The sequence below is a fragment of the Ischnura elegans genome, chromosome 11 (assembly GCF_921293095.1).
Source record: "Ischnura elegans chromosome 11, ioIscEleg1.1, whole genome shotgun sequence".
NCBI lineage: Eukaryota > Metazoa > Arthropoda > Insecta > Odonata > Coenagrionidae > Ischnura > Ischnura elegans.
Genome location: NC_060256.1, coordinates 96,525,364 through 96,543,641, shown reverse-complemented (window position 1 = coordinate 96,543,641; position 18,278 = coordinate 96,525,364). Strand labels below are relative to the sequence as shown.

The following is an 18,278-nucleotide window of genomic DNA, read 5'->3' as shown; positions in this document are numbered from 1 at the left end:
GTATAGATAAGTTGGTCTAATCACAGCCTTAACCTTTAAACAGTGACGTGCAATTCTTGTTACACAACCAGTGATGTGCGGTCCGGGAAACCGCAATAAAAAAATTCATAAAACGTTGCAAATTCATTTTTATTGCTTAGTTTAATGTTTCTTTGACTGCTTCACTATTATGAAACTTATATTTAATATTGTGCATTCCCAATACGAACCAATTTTTCAATAAAAATTGTTATTTGAAACAGGATCAAAAAATTGATATAAAAAACACTTGATTTGTTATTATTATAGTACTTTTTTAAATTAAGTACTTAATTATCCACGTAATGCCACTAAAATGCTTCCTTACAAATTATCAATTATTATTATTCTTGAAAAATCACTAGGAATTGTTTTGAACGACTTTTTGAATCATTCCCACCAGCATTACGTTTATTGGTTTTTCCAATTTAGTGACGTGAGGTCCCACAGACCGCTTATCAAACTCATTTGCAAATTTTCAGAAATAAATAATAAGACGACTAAATTATAAGAGTGCTCTATTTCCTTAATATACAAAATTATTACGCTCACGTGGATTATAGATATTTTAAAATAGTAATTTTGAAATTATTCATAATTTTAGAAACGCAGCGGTCTCTCAGACCGCACGTCACCGGTTAAGAGTTAATGCCTTATTGGACAACATACTTCCATGAATATAAAAATTACAACTGTCTCCATGTTTTGGATAATATTTCTATAATTAAAAATTTGCTGATATTGGTGAGACTCGATTGACATGCTCCCGAAGTGGTAACACGAATCCAACTCCCACGGGACGGACTGATGTTGCCCCCTTACAAAGCTAAAGAAGGATGTGAAAGTGACAAAAGAGATGTAAAAAGATAAGCTGATGAGAGAATTGAATGAAGAGCTGCGTCAAACCAATATTAGGGATATTTACTAGTGATGATGATGGTAAATATTTCACAAGATTTGCCTCATACACAAGCGGATTTAACCCCCCCCCCCTAGACGCTTAAAATGTGGACAAAATGTTTTGTACGTTTATCATAACGTTCGTTTAATTTTTTCTATTACGGAGCCTCAATCATTTAATTTCATATCAAAAACTTTAACATCAAAATAAAGAGAATATTTCGCACAGTGATTGTTACATCTTGTTTTTAATCTCAAGTTTGGGAAGGTCGTTTGCCTTTCAGGCCATTGTGCCCCCTCCCCCCCAAGAAAGAAGAACCCTGGATCCGCCCCTGGCCTCATACCATTCCGTTTGATTCCATTCATATATTTGAGTGTAGTTGTTGTGAAATGCGAGCTTGTTTACGAAACTAAATCAGAGATTCTCTTCCACTGAGCGAGGTGAGACAATGCTATACCCTGACGCTTGGGAAGGAAATATTCTCTTTACTACATTGCAAATGAATGAATGCCTTGTGTGAAAATGGATGAAGATGTATGGATGAATGAATGGCTTTGGAGTGGATGCGATGGCACGGGACTTGGAAGGAAACCCTCGGCTAGGAATACTGCTTGCTTCCTACTCGATATGACATTAGGATTTTCTGGGGGATGACCCCTTGGGGGGGGGGGGGGGGGCAGCACTCTTGGAATCGGTTTGCAGATGTCTAACTAATTGGCCCTGAGCTTCCTTGGCACGTCGTAATTTCCGGTGCTCCCCTCACCCCCTGGCCGCTCGCAGCGCCATCTCGTGGACCGCGCGTCAATTAACTCATTCGCCATTTCATTGTTTTGGCGTGAATGGCTGTGGGGGGTGGCGGGGGGGGGGGGGCGAAGTGCACACATGAGCATGCACTTGCCACTAGGGTCAATTTTTGACGCTACTTCGGCCGCATTTTAATCGGTTTTCAAAAATGTCCTCAGCGGGATTTTGAGTACAGATCGATAGATTTCTACACGATATTTGCAGTATTAAATTCGCACTCGCGATGAATTTCATTGAAAAGCTAAGAATTCAGTATATATATTTCGGTTAGCAATAGGTTAGTTTCCTTCATCAAAGAAAACGAAAGGCATTGATTGCGATTCGTTACCCACCATTAGTGTATTCATAATATACAAATTATTTCGTTTTAGAAATACCGGTTTAGACGAATGGCAATGGTCCATTTTTATCCTCATTTGAAAAAGGCCAGATTGGCACCCATGCGACGCCACTCCACGTGACGTCACAGGGACCTAGTTTCTACACGAGAGGATAGGAGTTATACATCGTCTGAGGTTACCAATGCATGCATGAGGCGAAGAGCTCAGGGAAACATATCTCAATAATCACTTATTAAAACTGGCTAAGGTCGGAAAGTTTTCTTCGTTTGATAAGGTATTAATAATCCTTATTTAAGCCAAGCGCTACCAGCTAGCAGGGTACTCAGCTACCCGCTAGCAGCCTGCGTCGTATCAGCGCTCAGAGCCTCGATCAAGGTCACCTCTCGAGGTGGGAGGGGGAACCAGAAATGCGTCGCACGGACTTTTTCCTATCATTCATGCTAAGCCGTCGCGTTTTCGCGCGCTTGAAATTTTTCACTTTTCATTTAATCGCGAAAAATAGATCATTTAAAAATCTAAAAGCGTGAAATACGTACTCCAGTAGTAATAATCTTTCGATTTAGGCAATAAAAAAATAATAGGAAACCACCCTATTCTAGTTGTACCATATTTCCCCTCATTGGCGGCCATGCCAGGCGAGTGGCGGCTTTTGTAAACCTATTTAAATGCGGTGCGGTGGGTGGTAGCTCATATAGAGGCCTACTGCAGAATCCGCATTCGCAAAATTCGTCGTCTGAGTGTCAATTTCACATTTTGGAAGGAGTGCTCGTCACTTACTTGTTTTCAATAGAGTAAATAGCAGTGGTAATATCACGTTGTTCGGTCGCTTCGCATGCGGGCACCTTAGGGAAAGCTTTAGCTTTCTCCCGGTGAATGGCTGACGTAAACAGTTATCGGGCTTGCATCCGAGTTAGATTTTCCAGCTCCGTCCTTGCAGCTTAGTGTTTCGCTTCAACTCAACTTCACTGCAGGTCGGAACTGTTTCTGGCATTTCATCTTTCCCTTTGGATCTACTCGATAGGTTTCATGACTCGTTATGTAAGACACCAGGTTATGCGTAGTTAAAAACGGTGAAATCCAATTTTATGTTTTTATTTCTTTGGGGTGAACTGCGCAATTAAAGGCCCTTCTTTGTGTTCCTCGCGGCGTTTTCCTCTCAGAATTATATGCACGTCGATAGAGAATGGGTCAGTTACGGTGGCCCTTCTTATGGTGGGGGGAACACATTTAGGAAATATTTTTCAGAGCCCCGAGGGGACTAGGATTTCTTATGGGTGTTAGGGAACTTTTTCGAATGGAACAGTAAATGAGAGGTGTTATTACCCACTCGTCTGCCCACACCTTGAATGTACAGCGATCACATGGGATACGGTGCTTAATGACATTTTCCGTGAACTTATAAAATAAAAAGGATATCAACGCGATTGGCCATAGAGCGCTTCGGGCGTGCAGAAAGCGTTACGCCGTTTTTTAAAACTAAATTGCCAGTGAGCCACTAGAAACTCGGATAATGCTCTTTAAGCTTCAATTAGTTGAGGAATTTAGAATGAATATCTGTGAGAGCGACACGGGGAACATCATATTAGAACCCCTCGATATTTCCAGGTCCGACAGATACGATAAAAAAAGATAATTTGCCAAACGTATTGCTATGGGAATTCTGTTATCGCCCGCACAACAAAGTACATAATTTCTTGCATAACATATTGCGTAATAAAATTCCTTTTAAAGATGCGCACAAATGTCGTTAGACCAATGTCAGACAAAGACAAATTTCATAAGAGTTTTACTTAAAAAGTTTGCATAAATTTATTGATTCTGTCGATAGATAACTGTTTTAATGTATGGAATTCTACTGTTTCCATTCGATCAAAATTACTTTCTATGGACAAACACTCTGTGGTATGGCAATAATTAATAACGTCTTTTAATTTCGTTGGGTGATTCCAGGAATCGGTGCCGAGATTTGTTTTTGTTTTCGTTTTTTAATCGCTTAGAATACAGGTAGGCGTTTACAATTTTCGCAGGTAGGTGGATTGCGGATTTTTTTATAATGCTCTTTCATGAATCTCATTTGCAGACTATTGAATTTTAGCACCTGAATTACTATTTTTCCTATATTTAAAAATAGCCCATTTCCTTGTATGATTGCGAAACTTTGGATATGTTTATGGATGTTGGATTACGACCTCATAAAAAACTTGCGATTGAATGCCAATTTGAAATTCGAAAGGGTTTTTACGTCATTTAAATAAACTGCGCATAAATATATGGATTAGACTTATATTTTCCGTCTTTAATTATTTGTTTCGTATGCATGTATGTTGTCCGTTCAATTCACTTTCTTCCCCCAATGATATTCAGCTATTCTCAAAAAGTATAAGTGTGCAATACATTTATAATTCCTTCTTTTCCACCAACTAATTTTCTTAGAGCCTAGGTGTATGTCTTATTTCAAAGGTTAGACTTGGCGTGAAATGTTAAGAGTAAAACAGTCATTGAATGGCTTTTTCTACTACTATTATCTTTATATTAAAAAAAACTATCAGTCAAAATTTCTCAATTATCCCATTTCGGATTTGGCCCAAACATTTATTTTATAATCTAAACATATTCGCCCTAAAGTCCCGAAAATAAAATTTTATGGTAACTCGTACATTAATTTTAGTGAATATTTAAAAATTTGCATTTTCCTTCTGCACGGCGTTCTGTCGCCTCTATCAGAAATAGAAATACTTAGTGCAGTCTTATCATGGAATTTTGTGGATGTATTTTACTGCCTCAGGCCCTATTGCTATGAACTATAGCTTCAATCATATTCTATCAGCTCTGCAAAAACTTTTACTCTATTATTAGCAATATGCTTCTGACGATCCTTTTGCGACAGATGTACTGAAGATTCGTATCCAAGAAGATAGTATTTTCTAAGTAAAATTCACAATGTTTTACCCAAAATGGTCTCGGGGTATAAATTTGGGTTGATGATAAACCCATTCATTATCATCAAAATCTAACTTTTAATCAAAACCTTAAGGGACAAACGTTTGTTCAATCGAGGACGAATGACCCCTATGCATCTTTGCAAACTTCTGTTTACATTTGAATTTCCCGTCTCCGACCACACTCACTCTACAAAGCAATTGGCAATTTCGTGAATTGCTTATTTCTTGCAATGCATTGGTTTCTTGTGTCTGATGCCTTTCTGGTGTGTGTTTCTGATATGCGTTTCTGATGCAGGTCAGCCGCGGCCCAAGCTGACGTGGTTCCTGGAGAACACGGTGATCGACGACTCGTACGAGCAGCGCCCCAACGGGCTCACCGTGAACCGACTCACGTTCCCGAGTGTGGGAAGGCAGCACCTCAACGCCCGCCTCATCTGCCAGGCATCCAACACGAACCTCACGCCGCCCGCGCAGAAGCTGGTGGCCCTCAACATCAACTGTAAGTCACACGATGGAATTCTATTCATACTGATTCACAGTGATAATTTTTGGCACACAATGATTACGTTCTATAATGAAGCGGAGGAGATTTTGAATTTGCATTAATGTTAACGTGGCAGGCGTATTCATAAATCTAATCAAACATAAAAATATTTCATTGTGACAGTAAGTTTCTAGTTTTTACCTAGTGAATCAGGCTTTAACTTCATTAATTATTTGGCGCTCAATGTGTACCGAGTATTCAAGATAGTTCGATAAAGTTATTTATACCTTACGGTATTTCTGTGAAAGTAATTGTCAAGTTTGAATAATTATATATTTGTTATTTGAATGAAATCAAGTAGCATTTGCTATTATTTTGTGATATTTAACATACATATGATATTCTTTGTTTTTCCATTAACTCTTGTGGGAGCGCATTTATACAATATTGCCTAGTATTCAAGATGGTTCAATAAAGTTATTTACACCCTGCGGTATTTTTGTGATAGTAATTGTCACGTTTGAATGATTATATTTGTTATTTTAATGAAATCAAGTACCGTTTGGTATTATTTTGTGCTATATAACATACATACGGACAGTGTATTTATTTTTCACTTTCACGCATTGTATGCCATAAATTGATTATACTTCAATTGTGGTAAATATGAATTTGGAATATAACAAATCACGTGTCCTGGATATTAAGATTCTGGCAGCGTGGGTGGTTATTAGTTGAGTATTCATGCACTACTGGCGAAGCTGAATGACTCATTCCCTTGAAATCGATGGCCAACTCCTCCAGTTCTTCTCATTTCACCTCTGGAAAAAACGCGTGTCTTCGTGACAGGCACGAAGCACTCTGAGTGAAGTTGAAGATAATGGTATGAGGCCCATCATGCTTCAAAGTTCTAAATGAAGGTTGAAGACGTTTTCAGAGATAGGTAAGAATTAATCACACATAAAGCGCAAAGATGAACAATAAATGATAGAAACTGTTGGAGAGAATAGGAAGCCTCGTGGCGTCAGAGCAGCTTCCTTCGAAGAAAAAGGATTCCTGATTGCAACTCGAGAAAAGGAGTAATGAGTGATTGGGCCTTATTTGAACCCTCATCTTATATTTCTTCCCTGAACAGTCAAGGCAGTCATCGCTGATTTGCGTTCTTGCTTTTGTAAAACAAGCCATATTATTTCTAATTTCCAGGGCTCACTTTCGAGTTGATATGCCTTATTAAGAATTAAGCTTCTTCGGGAGAATTTCTTCAATATAAAAATGCTTGCTGCGGCTTACTCCTTGCCGAATTTTTTCGGTAATATCCGAATTCGTTTTTAAAATACCCATCGGCCGGAATTGAAGCACTCAGCTCCGGCTTTCATGGCGACCACGTAAATCACTACGCTTTTCAGGTTCAGTAAGTCCGATTTCAATTTCATCCTGGCCAAGAATCGAACCACAGACCCTTGTGGCATTAAGGAACCTTGATGACTTATCATGGTCCTTATAAACAAGGACCATGGGACTAACCTCCGATCTGCGGTCTGCTCACACTAATCCCGGATGCTTGGGCTCCTAGAATCAATCCCAGGGCCAGGGGAGTTTTTTTAAATCACATTGTCTAGTATTGTAGTACATATTGTAGCCTCGAAGCGCATCCCATTGCCTGTTTGGCGGAGCTTTTTCTCTTGAGCCATGTGCACTAGGCCGGCCCTTATTTTTCAGGATGGAGAAAAGTTATGTTTTCCTAGTCTCAAAGTGATCCAAATGAGGTTTATATACATGTGTTAAAATTTGGTCACTTTAAAATAACGGCAACCCGTGTCCCAAGGGCCCTAAGTACTGAGGACCCTTAATTGAGATTTTTGGGGCCGAACAAGAGCCATTTCTATGTAAAACGTAAAATTAAAGATCTTTAGGACCGATTTTCTGTTTGTTTTGACCCATCTCTAAGCGTTTACGAGATATCGTCCGTCGTAATGCAATCCATCCCCCAGGGCGCTACCCCGCACCGCGGCGCCGCTGAGGTACGGCCCGTACCACTTACTAGAGACTTCCCCTCCACCCCCTCCCCTCCCTCGGCAGACTTTGCTCCTGCTGGCAAGATTTAAATGCTAGTGGTACAGAATTGAAAAGGTCGTTCCTCTTGTGTCATGATTAATGTTTTTAATATCAATCTTAACCCTTCAACGCCGTCCCATGTACTTTGCGCCGACCCCTTAAATCTTAGTTTGTTGTTACCATATGACCGCGCACCATTACCGCATGCTCTGTTCAAAACTGCTCTTTATGCACAAAATGTTATAAGAATTTGATACAATTGTGTTTGTGAATTATAAAGGAATGAAGGAAATGAGCAGGGCTTCCAGGGTCATAACAGCTGATAGAAATATTCAAGGAATAAGAAACAAGGCAGTCAGTTCACATTTGTAGATTAATAGAGATAGTTAGCAGACGACTTGACGACACATTCTTTTGTCTGACCCGCAGTGAAGCCGGTGGCAGTTCACATACTCACCAAAGAGAAGCACGTTTCGGCGGACAAGCGGTACGAGGTGGAGTGCAAGGCCACTGGTTCGAGACCCGAGGCCGTGATCACGTGGTGGAAGGGCAGCCGGCAAATCAAGAGGATCACGAAAAACGTGAGTACACCCCAAATGCACGCCTCCGATGCATCCTGCTATTGTGCTCACGATGTGTTGCCTCGAGACTCCAAATGCAACTTGCGCAATTATATAGCTTCATCGCCATGCTTCCTCATTACATGCCTCTCTCTCTCTCAAAACCTCCTTCCTCCTCCTTGCCGTCCTTATTTCGTTCTCTTTCTCGTCGACATTGATTCCACTATTCCATAACTTGGAAGTGACCTCGTGCTATTTTTTCTCCTTCCATCTAGATACTAACAAACGGTCAGAATTTCTCACGCGTTCTGAGATCTAAACCCAATAATAAAATAGTATGATTGTTTTTCTATAAGAATGAATTAACATCAATAATTTCTGATACTAATATCAAATAAGTTTTACCTCTTTTCCGCAATCATTTTTATGCGTACGCATCGGAATAATTGTGACAAGTGTGATCGTTATTTTTTTTTTATTCCGACCACATTCTTGTGTCCACTTCACCGTAACGAGTGGATTACTATTTATCGCCTACATTTCACCTCAATCAGTTGAATTAATTCAACTCTTAGGTTGGTTTGGATGTGTGAGGGTAGAGCTAACCCCTTACGAAGCCACTGACGTGTGCATTAGACACGGATAAGGTTAGGAGGGCCAGTTCATTTACCTGGGCCACCTTGCACTGCGTGGATTATTGAATTGGAGTGTCCGAAGGTATCACCCGGGATATGAACCCGGAACCCCTAGATCTACATCCAAGCGCTCCTGCCTCTCCCACGCCATCCCTTTTCCAAATTGAATCGACTAAAAATAATAATTTTCGAAGTGATCCAGTTGGTAGTTGTCCATTAGCGGTCCAATCATGTTGGTCCAGTGGGCGTGGACTTTGTCTGCTGAATAGAGGTTCCGGCGTCGAATTCCTTACGGGTATTCACCTAGTCGGAAGCGGAAGTGCTGGTTGAGGAATGTCAATGGAAAGACACTGAATGCGTCTTTCCATTGACATGGCGCCCTTTTTTCTCTCGCCCGTGGCGAATTTCGTAATCAGCCGTTTGCCATCCCATCCTATTTGGACAAACCTTCGGGCGGAATCTTACGGCGAGCGAATCATTTTTTTAGCCCTAAATTTAATCCTACAGCGCCGTCTGCCGGATACCTCTCATAGGTCTGAAAACCATCCAACATTTGAATGCATTTGCTCATGAAATATCTTTCGATGAAAACGCATCTCAATATCGTATCGATAGCTTTCAACACAATAAGTATTTATTTGGCACCTTAAAAGAGACCAGGCACTTGAATAAATAAGACATATCGCATACTTCTAATTCTCTCAAATCTTTCAGTTATCCGTGCAAGAGGATTTGTTTGTTTTTTCATTGGTCTTAAAGGTGGGATTGAAAAATAAAATCAAAGCGCTAAACCAAAATATATTTTGACTTATAGTAATGAGTGCATTCTGAAATCGTTCGATATTAATATTTGGAAAGATCTTTAATTTTCCTCTTGCTTTGATAGACGTTCGGAAATGAAATGTTTTGCGTCCTTTAAAATCCGCTTTGATCTCCTTGATACAATTTTCAGCTTCCAATGTATCTATGTCCATGGATTTCATGAATAAATTTCTAGAATAAATGGAAACTTATAAAATACAAGTTATTCTTTACTGCTATTATCGATGTGCCCGCAGGCTGCCATATTTATGGTGTTTTTTTCTGATTTATTCCTAATGGAAAAAAATGTTTTTAAGTCTCCATATTAACTCAGTTGAAGAAATTGTATCGAGTAATTTCACTCTTATGACTGAAGGGCGCATTTTAAGTACACGCATTTGAAGGTTGGGTGTTTCTTTCTAAGGATAGAGTATGTTTCCTACCTTTCTACTTTTCCAGATATTTATAGAAGAGTTTTCTGGAAGACTTTGGCTTGGGACCGTTGTATGAGAAACGTGAAATGATTGTCGCGCAGCATTAGTCAAAGCGCTACCGAAGGAGGTGGAACATTCGTCATCTTTGAGATTGAGATTTCAAATCTTAGGATGGCTTTTAGACCGCTGACCGGGGGTCATCGGGTGGTCCATTCTGTGATCTGCTCTAATCAACAGTTGTGAGTCTGCCACTAGGTTTTCAGTGGAATCGTAAGCCACCGCCGAGGACCATTTTTTGAGCTTGCTTGGCTGTATCCAGACGAAGACCACTTTAAGTAGCGATGCGTCTCAAGTAGTGAGCCATACTCGAAGCGAACCTCGAACTATCTCATCCCGACGTTTCCTCGCCACAAAGTTTGCCTTCTTCTTCTTCTCATTTCGCAGGAACTGCCCTAATTATTTCTCCCGAGGACTCGCTCAAATACTCGTAACTTCCAAGAATCCTTGCCGACGCAATCATTTCGCCAGACGGCCTCCGGGCGGCACCGCTGATTGCCTTCTTGGACTCGACTCTACATGGGCAGCTCATTTCCTCACATGCCCTCCGCAAATGAGGGATGCGTTGAATATTCGATAACTTACGGCGATGATTCGAAATTGCTGAATGATAATTATGAGTGAATACATCGCAATACATACTAACAAAATATTAACATCGAACGATTTCAGAATGCACTCATTACTATAAGTGAAAATATATTTTGGCTTAGCTTTTTGATTTTATTTTTCAACCCCACCTTTAAACGCCATGAAACAACAAACAAATCCTCTTGCACGGATAACTGAAAGATTTGAGAGAATTAGAAGTATGCGTTTTATCTATTCAAGTGCCGGGTCTATTTTAAGGTGCTAAATAAATACGTATTGTGTTGAAAGCTATCAATGCGATATTATCGAAATGAGGGAGTGAAAAATTCTGTGCAAGTCAAGAGTAATGCCCGGAAAAAGTCAGCGAATTTCAATTAGGGAATATAAAAAAAAACCTGAATTCTACAGTACTATTCTATTATTCTGAACCCTAAGTATTTTTTGTCGTATGGGGATACCATTGCTGTGAGCCCTGTGTTACGACAAGGGTAGTGTGTCCGGCAGGGATGCCGACTTACAAAAAATATTGGGGGGCCCAAACCAGGGATCTTGCCCCGGAAAATTTTATTAGTAGAGAGTTTTAAGTTTTTTAATCATTTTAGATGAGTCATATGATCAACATTGGAACCCTGATAACTCGAATCTCGATATATTGACATTCCGGGGAAAATCGACAAGCATGACACCCATGGAGTGCAGGCCCCACTGGTGTCCGAGAACCTTATTCGGCACAGGACGTAATTATTTTTATAAAAGTCTTCTGCCGCGTGATTTGCATAGAGCATGGCAGGAATTAGTTAAGCGTTTATCGGCCAGAGTCAAGAGAGTAAATTTGTGAAGTAGGGCTATGTTTTGAAGGCTCAGCGGTGGGAAAGAGTAGAAATGAAGAGAGAGGGAGCGCGGTTGAAAGGCATTCGCCTCTATTGGCGATGATTCGAGGGGAAGTATCCCTTATTGAGTTGAAACAGACATAATCTTTGACAAGAAAAGATCATATCCAAAAAACAGACCCTCCGAAACAAATGTGAAATACAGTAAATATTCTTCTCTGCGTCAACGTGGGGGGGGGAAGTTTCGACCCCAGGCAGTGGGGTAGCCAGGAATATCGTTCAGGGGGATCTGGGGGAAAATAGTCGGAAAACAGGGTAATAAATAGAAGGCTTTAAACTAATTTTAACATTTTTCATAATTTCTTTGGAAATCGGGCGATCCGGGTTCGAATCCCGGTCAAGGCGGATGCTTTTTTTCTCTGTGGATCTTTCGCACGAAAAAACTTCATTTGTCAAAGAAATCTTTTGTAAATTCATGATTTTTCAATATTTTGTTTACTTATGTGAAGCAAAGCAATTGCGTTATTATATTTCGGGGGGGAGGGGTCCGGACCCCCGGCTACGCCGCTTACCCAAGGCCGATTTTATTTCTATTTCTGCAAAATTTAATGAGGTTTGAGAAGGATGAATAATACTATAATTGAATTTAACGGACTTTTTCGTTATTTTTTTCCGCTAAATTTCCTATTCATTTCTATGCATGCATACATTAAACTTAAGTGAAACCAATGGAAAGTAGCACCCGACCAAATAGCAATACCCCAATGCCATCCATTTTTTATCTTCGTTCGGAGAGTGAGCCTCAAGCGTCAGGTTGCCCTGCGCAATCCATGCCGTGGCTGTGATGCATCTTACCTCGAGGGACGCGTGGCATTGGTAATTGGGAAAGCATGTGATTGGCGTGGGCAGCGGTGGCCTGCGGATGAAGGCCAGTTGTAATCTGATATTTGTGGGCAGCTCCCCGTCGTCCACTGGTCGTATTACTTACTCTATATCGGAGTACTTTTCTTGGATTCCCGACTCGTTCGTTCTCTTTATATGGTGATGTAGATTATTGATTACCCATGAGCTACCGATGTGTTTAAATAATTTTTCTCCTCAAATTTCATCCTGAATGCTCTAGCGATTGGAATAAATGTTTTTTTACTTAATTTTAATCGCTTAAATCCATTTAGTGATGCATTTATTGTCGTCATCACTCAAATTGACATGCATGAATCCGTGCGGTTGCTGGTACGTTTCTCCATATGTCTTCATCATTACGTCAATGGCCCAAATTGAGTCTCTCAGCGTCTCGGTGGTGTGAGGGAAGGTTTGCGGGGGAGGGGGTGGTTGCCATGGAGTGGGTCTCGAAGATGAGCGAACTGGAGTGTGTGCGTGAGTGATGCTGTGCGTGCGTGAGTGCTCGACGAAACCCAGCTCCCGATATTTCCCCCGAGGTTCAGACCAGGAAATGTCTTATGTATATCTTTTGTATGCATTATTCATGCTGCTGCTTATTTCCCCAGCCCACCCACCCCCTTCCCGCTTTGCTCTCCTTCGGAGACCGCCCCACCACATGCGACGAAATATATACATATGTATCTCTCTTTTTCCTTCCCTCCAATCTCGCATTATTCTATTCTCTCTCTCTCTCATCCCCTGCACACATATCCTCTATAAATTCCCTTACGATCAGACGAAACACCCGCAGCGCGACTCGAGTGGAAATATTTTCCAAAGCGCGCTCTCTCAGAGTAAGAGGTAATTCAAAAGGGAATGAATGCCTTGGGCACTTAGGGAGGGATAAAAATCAAAATTTATTCTCGCGAAATCTTTCAATGCCTCTTGTTTCAAACGCCCATGAGATCTTTTCCTTCCCGGAATAGTGTGTTAAGAACGGGCCAAGATGTGATGAAATGAAAGCCGTCTTAGGATTTCCGAATGGAAAGATAAGACTCGGGAATTCCACATAATTTATTTATGCTCACGTGGTTTCAGCGTTCAACGCCACCGTCACTTGCGCAAAAATACGGTTACAAACACTCATAGATGGAGGATCACGAATTTACAAGTGAGGGGAATTGGGATTTGTGGGCGTTTGGGTGACTCAACTGTGTTTGAGCGCTCCTTTCTGAAATATTTTGCACTTGGCATTCAACATCAAAGCCGCGGTGACGAAGACAGATTAAGTGGGTTTTCCAAGCATTTGCTACTCAATCACAAATCCTAAGATGGTTTCCATTATCTCCAGCGCCCCTCATCATAGTGTACTCACAACGCGCGGTGATAAACAGTTTACTTGTTTCTATGCTAGCCCTTCTTGTCTATTCCATTCTACTATATTCTAAAATGTTTCTATCTCGCTTCGTCAACTGTTAGTCCCAGTCCTATATACGTGCTCAATCAAAGCGTCAATTACAGCCCGTGACTTCTTTGCTTCTACGAGCATCATAGCGTTGGTCTTGCAAACCATTTGAATGCAGAATACGTTGGCATTATTTCACCTCTGTGTCACTTCATATTGTTGGTTTTTCTATTTACTCCAGATAGTTGTGGTGCAATGTCAGTGGAAATAAATACCCATATGCCTGGTGAACTTCACAACATATCTAAACGCTCAAGCGAAAATTTCGCTCCTATTGCAGACAACTGTATATTTCAATATTGTAAGTTGATTCTCCTGTAAAATTCTCATGTAGTCCAAACCAGAATTATTGCTATTACTATGCTTGCAGGGCAAATATTATTTGATGTAATTTATTTGATTTAAATGATTTGATGTAAACTTGATGTAACCTACTTTGACCAAAATTGCTACAATTAAGTTCGTTCTGAAGTTTTGATTACTATATGTTACACATTAAATAAAAATAACTTTTTCCCTATGCTAAAGTTTCAAAATTAATTAGTGTCGTCCTCGAGTCTTACAAAATTACTGTGTTATCTCACTCATTTATTTAAACCATAGTAAAAAACGTACTTTGGATGCCTATAGTGCTTACATCAACAATGGCTGTAAATGCATTATATTTTTAAAATAATGATACACAGATTCATGTATTCTCAGTCTTTTTTGATGTATGTACATAGAAGAGTCATGAATAGTAAGTATGTTATTTATCATTCTCTAAAATCAGTCGTAACACATAAGGTTAATCCCGTAACGTTGGAGCTTAAAAAAGGTGATTTTCACGTAATAATTGTCGTAGAATGACCTAAACTCCAGGAGCGACTTAATTTCTTTAACTATCATCTCGACTCCCTCGTCCGTCTCGACTGCACTCCTACATGAGTATTTGGTGAGACGACGGTTGTTGGTCTCGTTATCATCATTCATTGCGAAGCTTCTTTTCACCGTTTACACCGCAATTATGCTCGGGAAGTTAGAATTTGGCGCCTTTCATTTGTTTTCAGCTGCTTTGGGGAGATAATAGTGTTCCGAAAATACTTTCATTGGTAAGTTTGCTGCTATGGAGGCGAATGGAGGCATTTGCAACATTCCGCCAAATTATTATTTTGAAGAGACACGCGTCGCACAGGAATTTTCTCATGTAGCTATCTTTATATTGTAATTTTATGCGTTTAACTGCATATAGCTTCGTAAATTAACTTAATAAGTTATCGAGGCATTTTTTTGTGAAAGTTTTTGGCATTTTAATTTCCCAACTTGATATAGGATGTACAAGAAGCGTTGCATATATGTTAAACGGATTCTGCCGGCTGCCGCGATAGACTCGCATATACCGCCTAGGCTAATTAATATTAAGAGTGATTATATTAGAAACTTACTGTATTTTCAGGTCCAACAGAAATGATAAATTAAGAGAAAATTTTGTCGACCCGATAGGTATAGGAATTTGTCTTTTCTCCCGAGCAGTTAAGGACGTAAAAAGGCAGAGCTTTTTACGCGCATTTGTTTCCTTTTTGTCATCAGCTGATGTTCTAACACCCCCCTCCACACGTCTTCTGCGGTGCCTTGCGGGATAGTATGTAGATAATATGGGGGAGCGTGTACATGAGCGGTTAGGTGCACTTTCGTGATCGTCACGAGTTCTCTTCGCCCTGGCTGTTGCATCGCGTTCCGTTCCCTCGATGGAATGTGAAGTGCCTTGTTCGACTGGATGTTTCGCGCTGACTGAGGGCCGCTGCGAGGAGCACCGGTGGAAACGACTCTCATTGGTTGTGGTGACGGGGTCAGAAGTGACGCATGTCAGAGGCCTCTATTATTATTATTATAGTATTCTACCGATTAAGGTAGGTTTCCATGAAGTATTCAAGAAGTGATCTGGGAGCCTCCCTTTCCTTCCAGCACTGCCTTCTTTAATTCACTGTAAGGCCTACTCTCTGTCAATCTATCTAAAAATCCTATTCTTTTCCTTCCCCTCCCTCGTTTCCCTAACATTCTACTCTCTAGCACCATTTTCAACATCCCCCCCCACTAAGTACTAACTCCATCCATACCTTCTGTCTCCTGCTTATCTCATCTAAAAGCTGCCTCTCCTCGCCAATCATATCCAGCACTTCGTCGTTCCTTTTTCTCTCCGTCCATTTCACCCTCTCCATTCTTCTCCATACCCACATCTCGAATGCCTCCAATCTTCTCTCGTCTTCTTTCCTCAGTGTCCACGTTTCCGCACCGTTAAGAGCTACACTCCAGATCAAACTCTACACTAACCTTTTCTTTAAACTCTTACATAACGATCCTCTCAGAAGCTCCTTCCTGTTCATGAACGCCTCTTTCGCTAATGCAATTCTCTTCCTGATGTTCTTACTACTGTATCCGTTTTCCTCTTACGTACTGCCTAAATAGTTGAATTGCTCAACCTGCTCAAGTTTTTCACCGCCCACCTTTATCTTGAGTCTCACATTCCTCGCTCGTGATGCTTTACAAAACCGCATAACCTTAGTTTTTTGTGATTAATCCTCATCCCATACTCCTCGCAACGTTCGTATAACGCATCCACTAGAGCCTGAAGCCCCCTCGCTGACTGGCTGATCAACGCCTGGTCATCCGCGAATCTCACTGATTTGAACATCATTCCTCCCACTTTTATCCCAGCTTCTAACTCATCCCACGCTTCCCTTACCATCTCTTCGGCGTACACGTTAAAGAGCTGCGGCGATAAAGGACAGCCTTGCCTCGCACCTCGGCCAATGCTTGCCCACCCAGATTCTCCGTCCGCTACCCTCACTTGCGCAGTCTGGGCCATATACAGATTACGAATCAGTCGTCTATCCCTCCAATCTACACCTATTCTCTTGAGAATATCCATTAAATTTACCGAGTTCACCCTATCAAACGCTTTTTCAAAACCCACGAAACACGCACATACGTCCTGGTCATATTCTAGCCTCCTCTCCACGAGGGATCTCATTTTTGCCATTACATCACGAGTTGACTTCCCTCTTCTGAAACCAAACTGATCTTCGCCCAAATACTCGTTTGCCCTCGCCTCCATTCGTCTGTTCAATATCCTCAGCACCACTTTCGCCGCAGGCGATATTAGGCTGATAGTCCTATAATCTCCGCATTCCACAGGTTACTTCTTTTTCGGAAGCGGAATTAAAACCGTCTTCACGAAATCCTCCGGCCAACATCCCTCCTCATAGGTCCTGCGCACTAGTTTGAAAAAACTTATCTTACCTTCCTTCCCTAGATTCTTCAGAAGCTCACACGGTATATTGGCCACGCCTACTGCTTTCCTAGCTTTCATATCATGAAGTGCTCTCTCTATTTCCGAATTTAATATCCCCGGCCCAAGATCATCCTCCACTGCACTTTCCTCCTCTAGAGTCAATCTCTTCGGCCTGTTTCTTCCGCCATACAGATCCTCCACGTATTCCTTCCATCTACTCTGTACCTCTTCTCGCTCGGTTAGCATCCTCCCATATTTAGCCTTAATTTTAGACATGGCTTGTCCTCTTTTGCCGCCCGATAGCGACTTAACTTTGGCGTACAACGCGCCTACTTCTCCATCCTTCTGGAACTTTTCCATTTCTTCACACTTTCTTTTCCACCAAGCCTCCCTTGCCCTCTTAGTTTCACGTCGTAATCGATTATTCAGTTCCCTATACATTCTTTTTCCCTGTTCTGTGTCCGCGTTCTTCCACTTCCTCCTCTCCTTCATTTCCCTTATCATGTTCTCCGTTATCCTCGGCTTCTTTATCCTTCTACTGTCAACGTAACCAATTGAATTCTGCGCCGCTTTGACTATTCCAGTTTTAATATTATCCCATCCATCCTCTGCAGTCTTAGTACTTTCAATCTCCCGTATACTAATGTCCACTAGTTCCTGATATTCTCTCCTCATACTCCCCTTCAGGGCTTCCACGTTCCATTTCTCCGCCTTCCTAACTTTCATCAGTCTTTTGAATCTTAGGTTGCATTTCATGAGCACTATATTGTGGTCTGAATCCGCATCCGCTGCAGGGAAGCTGCGCGAGTTTTTCACACTATTCCTAAACCTCTGTCTTACCATAATGTAGTCTAATTGGTATCTCCCCACATCCCCTGGACTTTTCCATGTGTACCTTCGCCCTTTATGATGATTGAACCACGTGTTTGTGATGAATAATTTGTTTCTCCTACAAAATTCTGCTGCTTTCTCTCCCCTGTCGTTCCGAATTCCTAATCCAAAATCTCCTATTTCGCGTCCATCCCTCCCTTCCCCGACTGAGGCGTTCCAGTCCCCCATCACTACCAGATTTTTCTTACCCGGGGTTTCTCTAATTATTTCCTCGAGCTGTTCATACACCTCATCTACTTCTTCCTCCCTATGATTGCTAGCTAGCATGGTCCAAGTTTACATGCCCATGGGCATGTAAACTTGGACCACCACAAGG

General features: G+C 41.2%; 1 protein-coding gene across 1 annotated transcript in view; it reads left to right on the top strand.

The window, feature by feature from the left end:
* The window catches only part of LOC124167671 (B-cell receptor CD22-like), a 773,246-nt gene that overhangs the window by 633,612 nt on the left and 121,356 nt on the right, over positions 1 to 18,278 (top strand). Inside the window, exons 5-6 of the mRNA XM_046545655.1 lie at positions 5,302 to 5,505; positions 7,975 to 8,126. Coding sequence (XP_046401611.1) covers positions 5,302 to 5,505; positions 7,975 to 8,126 — 356 coding nt within the window. The remainder of the gene's footprint in view (positions 1 to 5,301; positions 5,506 to 7,974; positions 8,127 to 18,278) is intronic.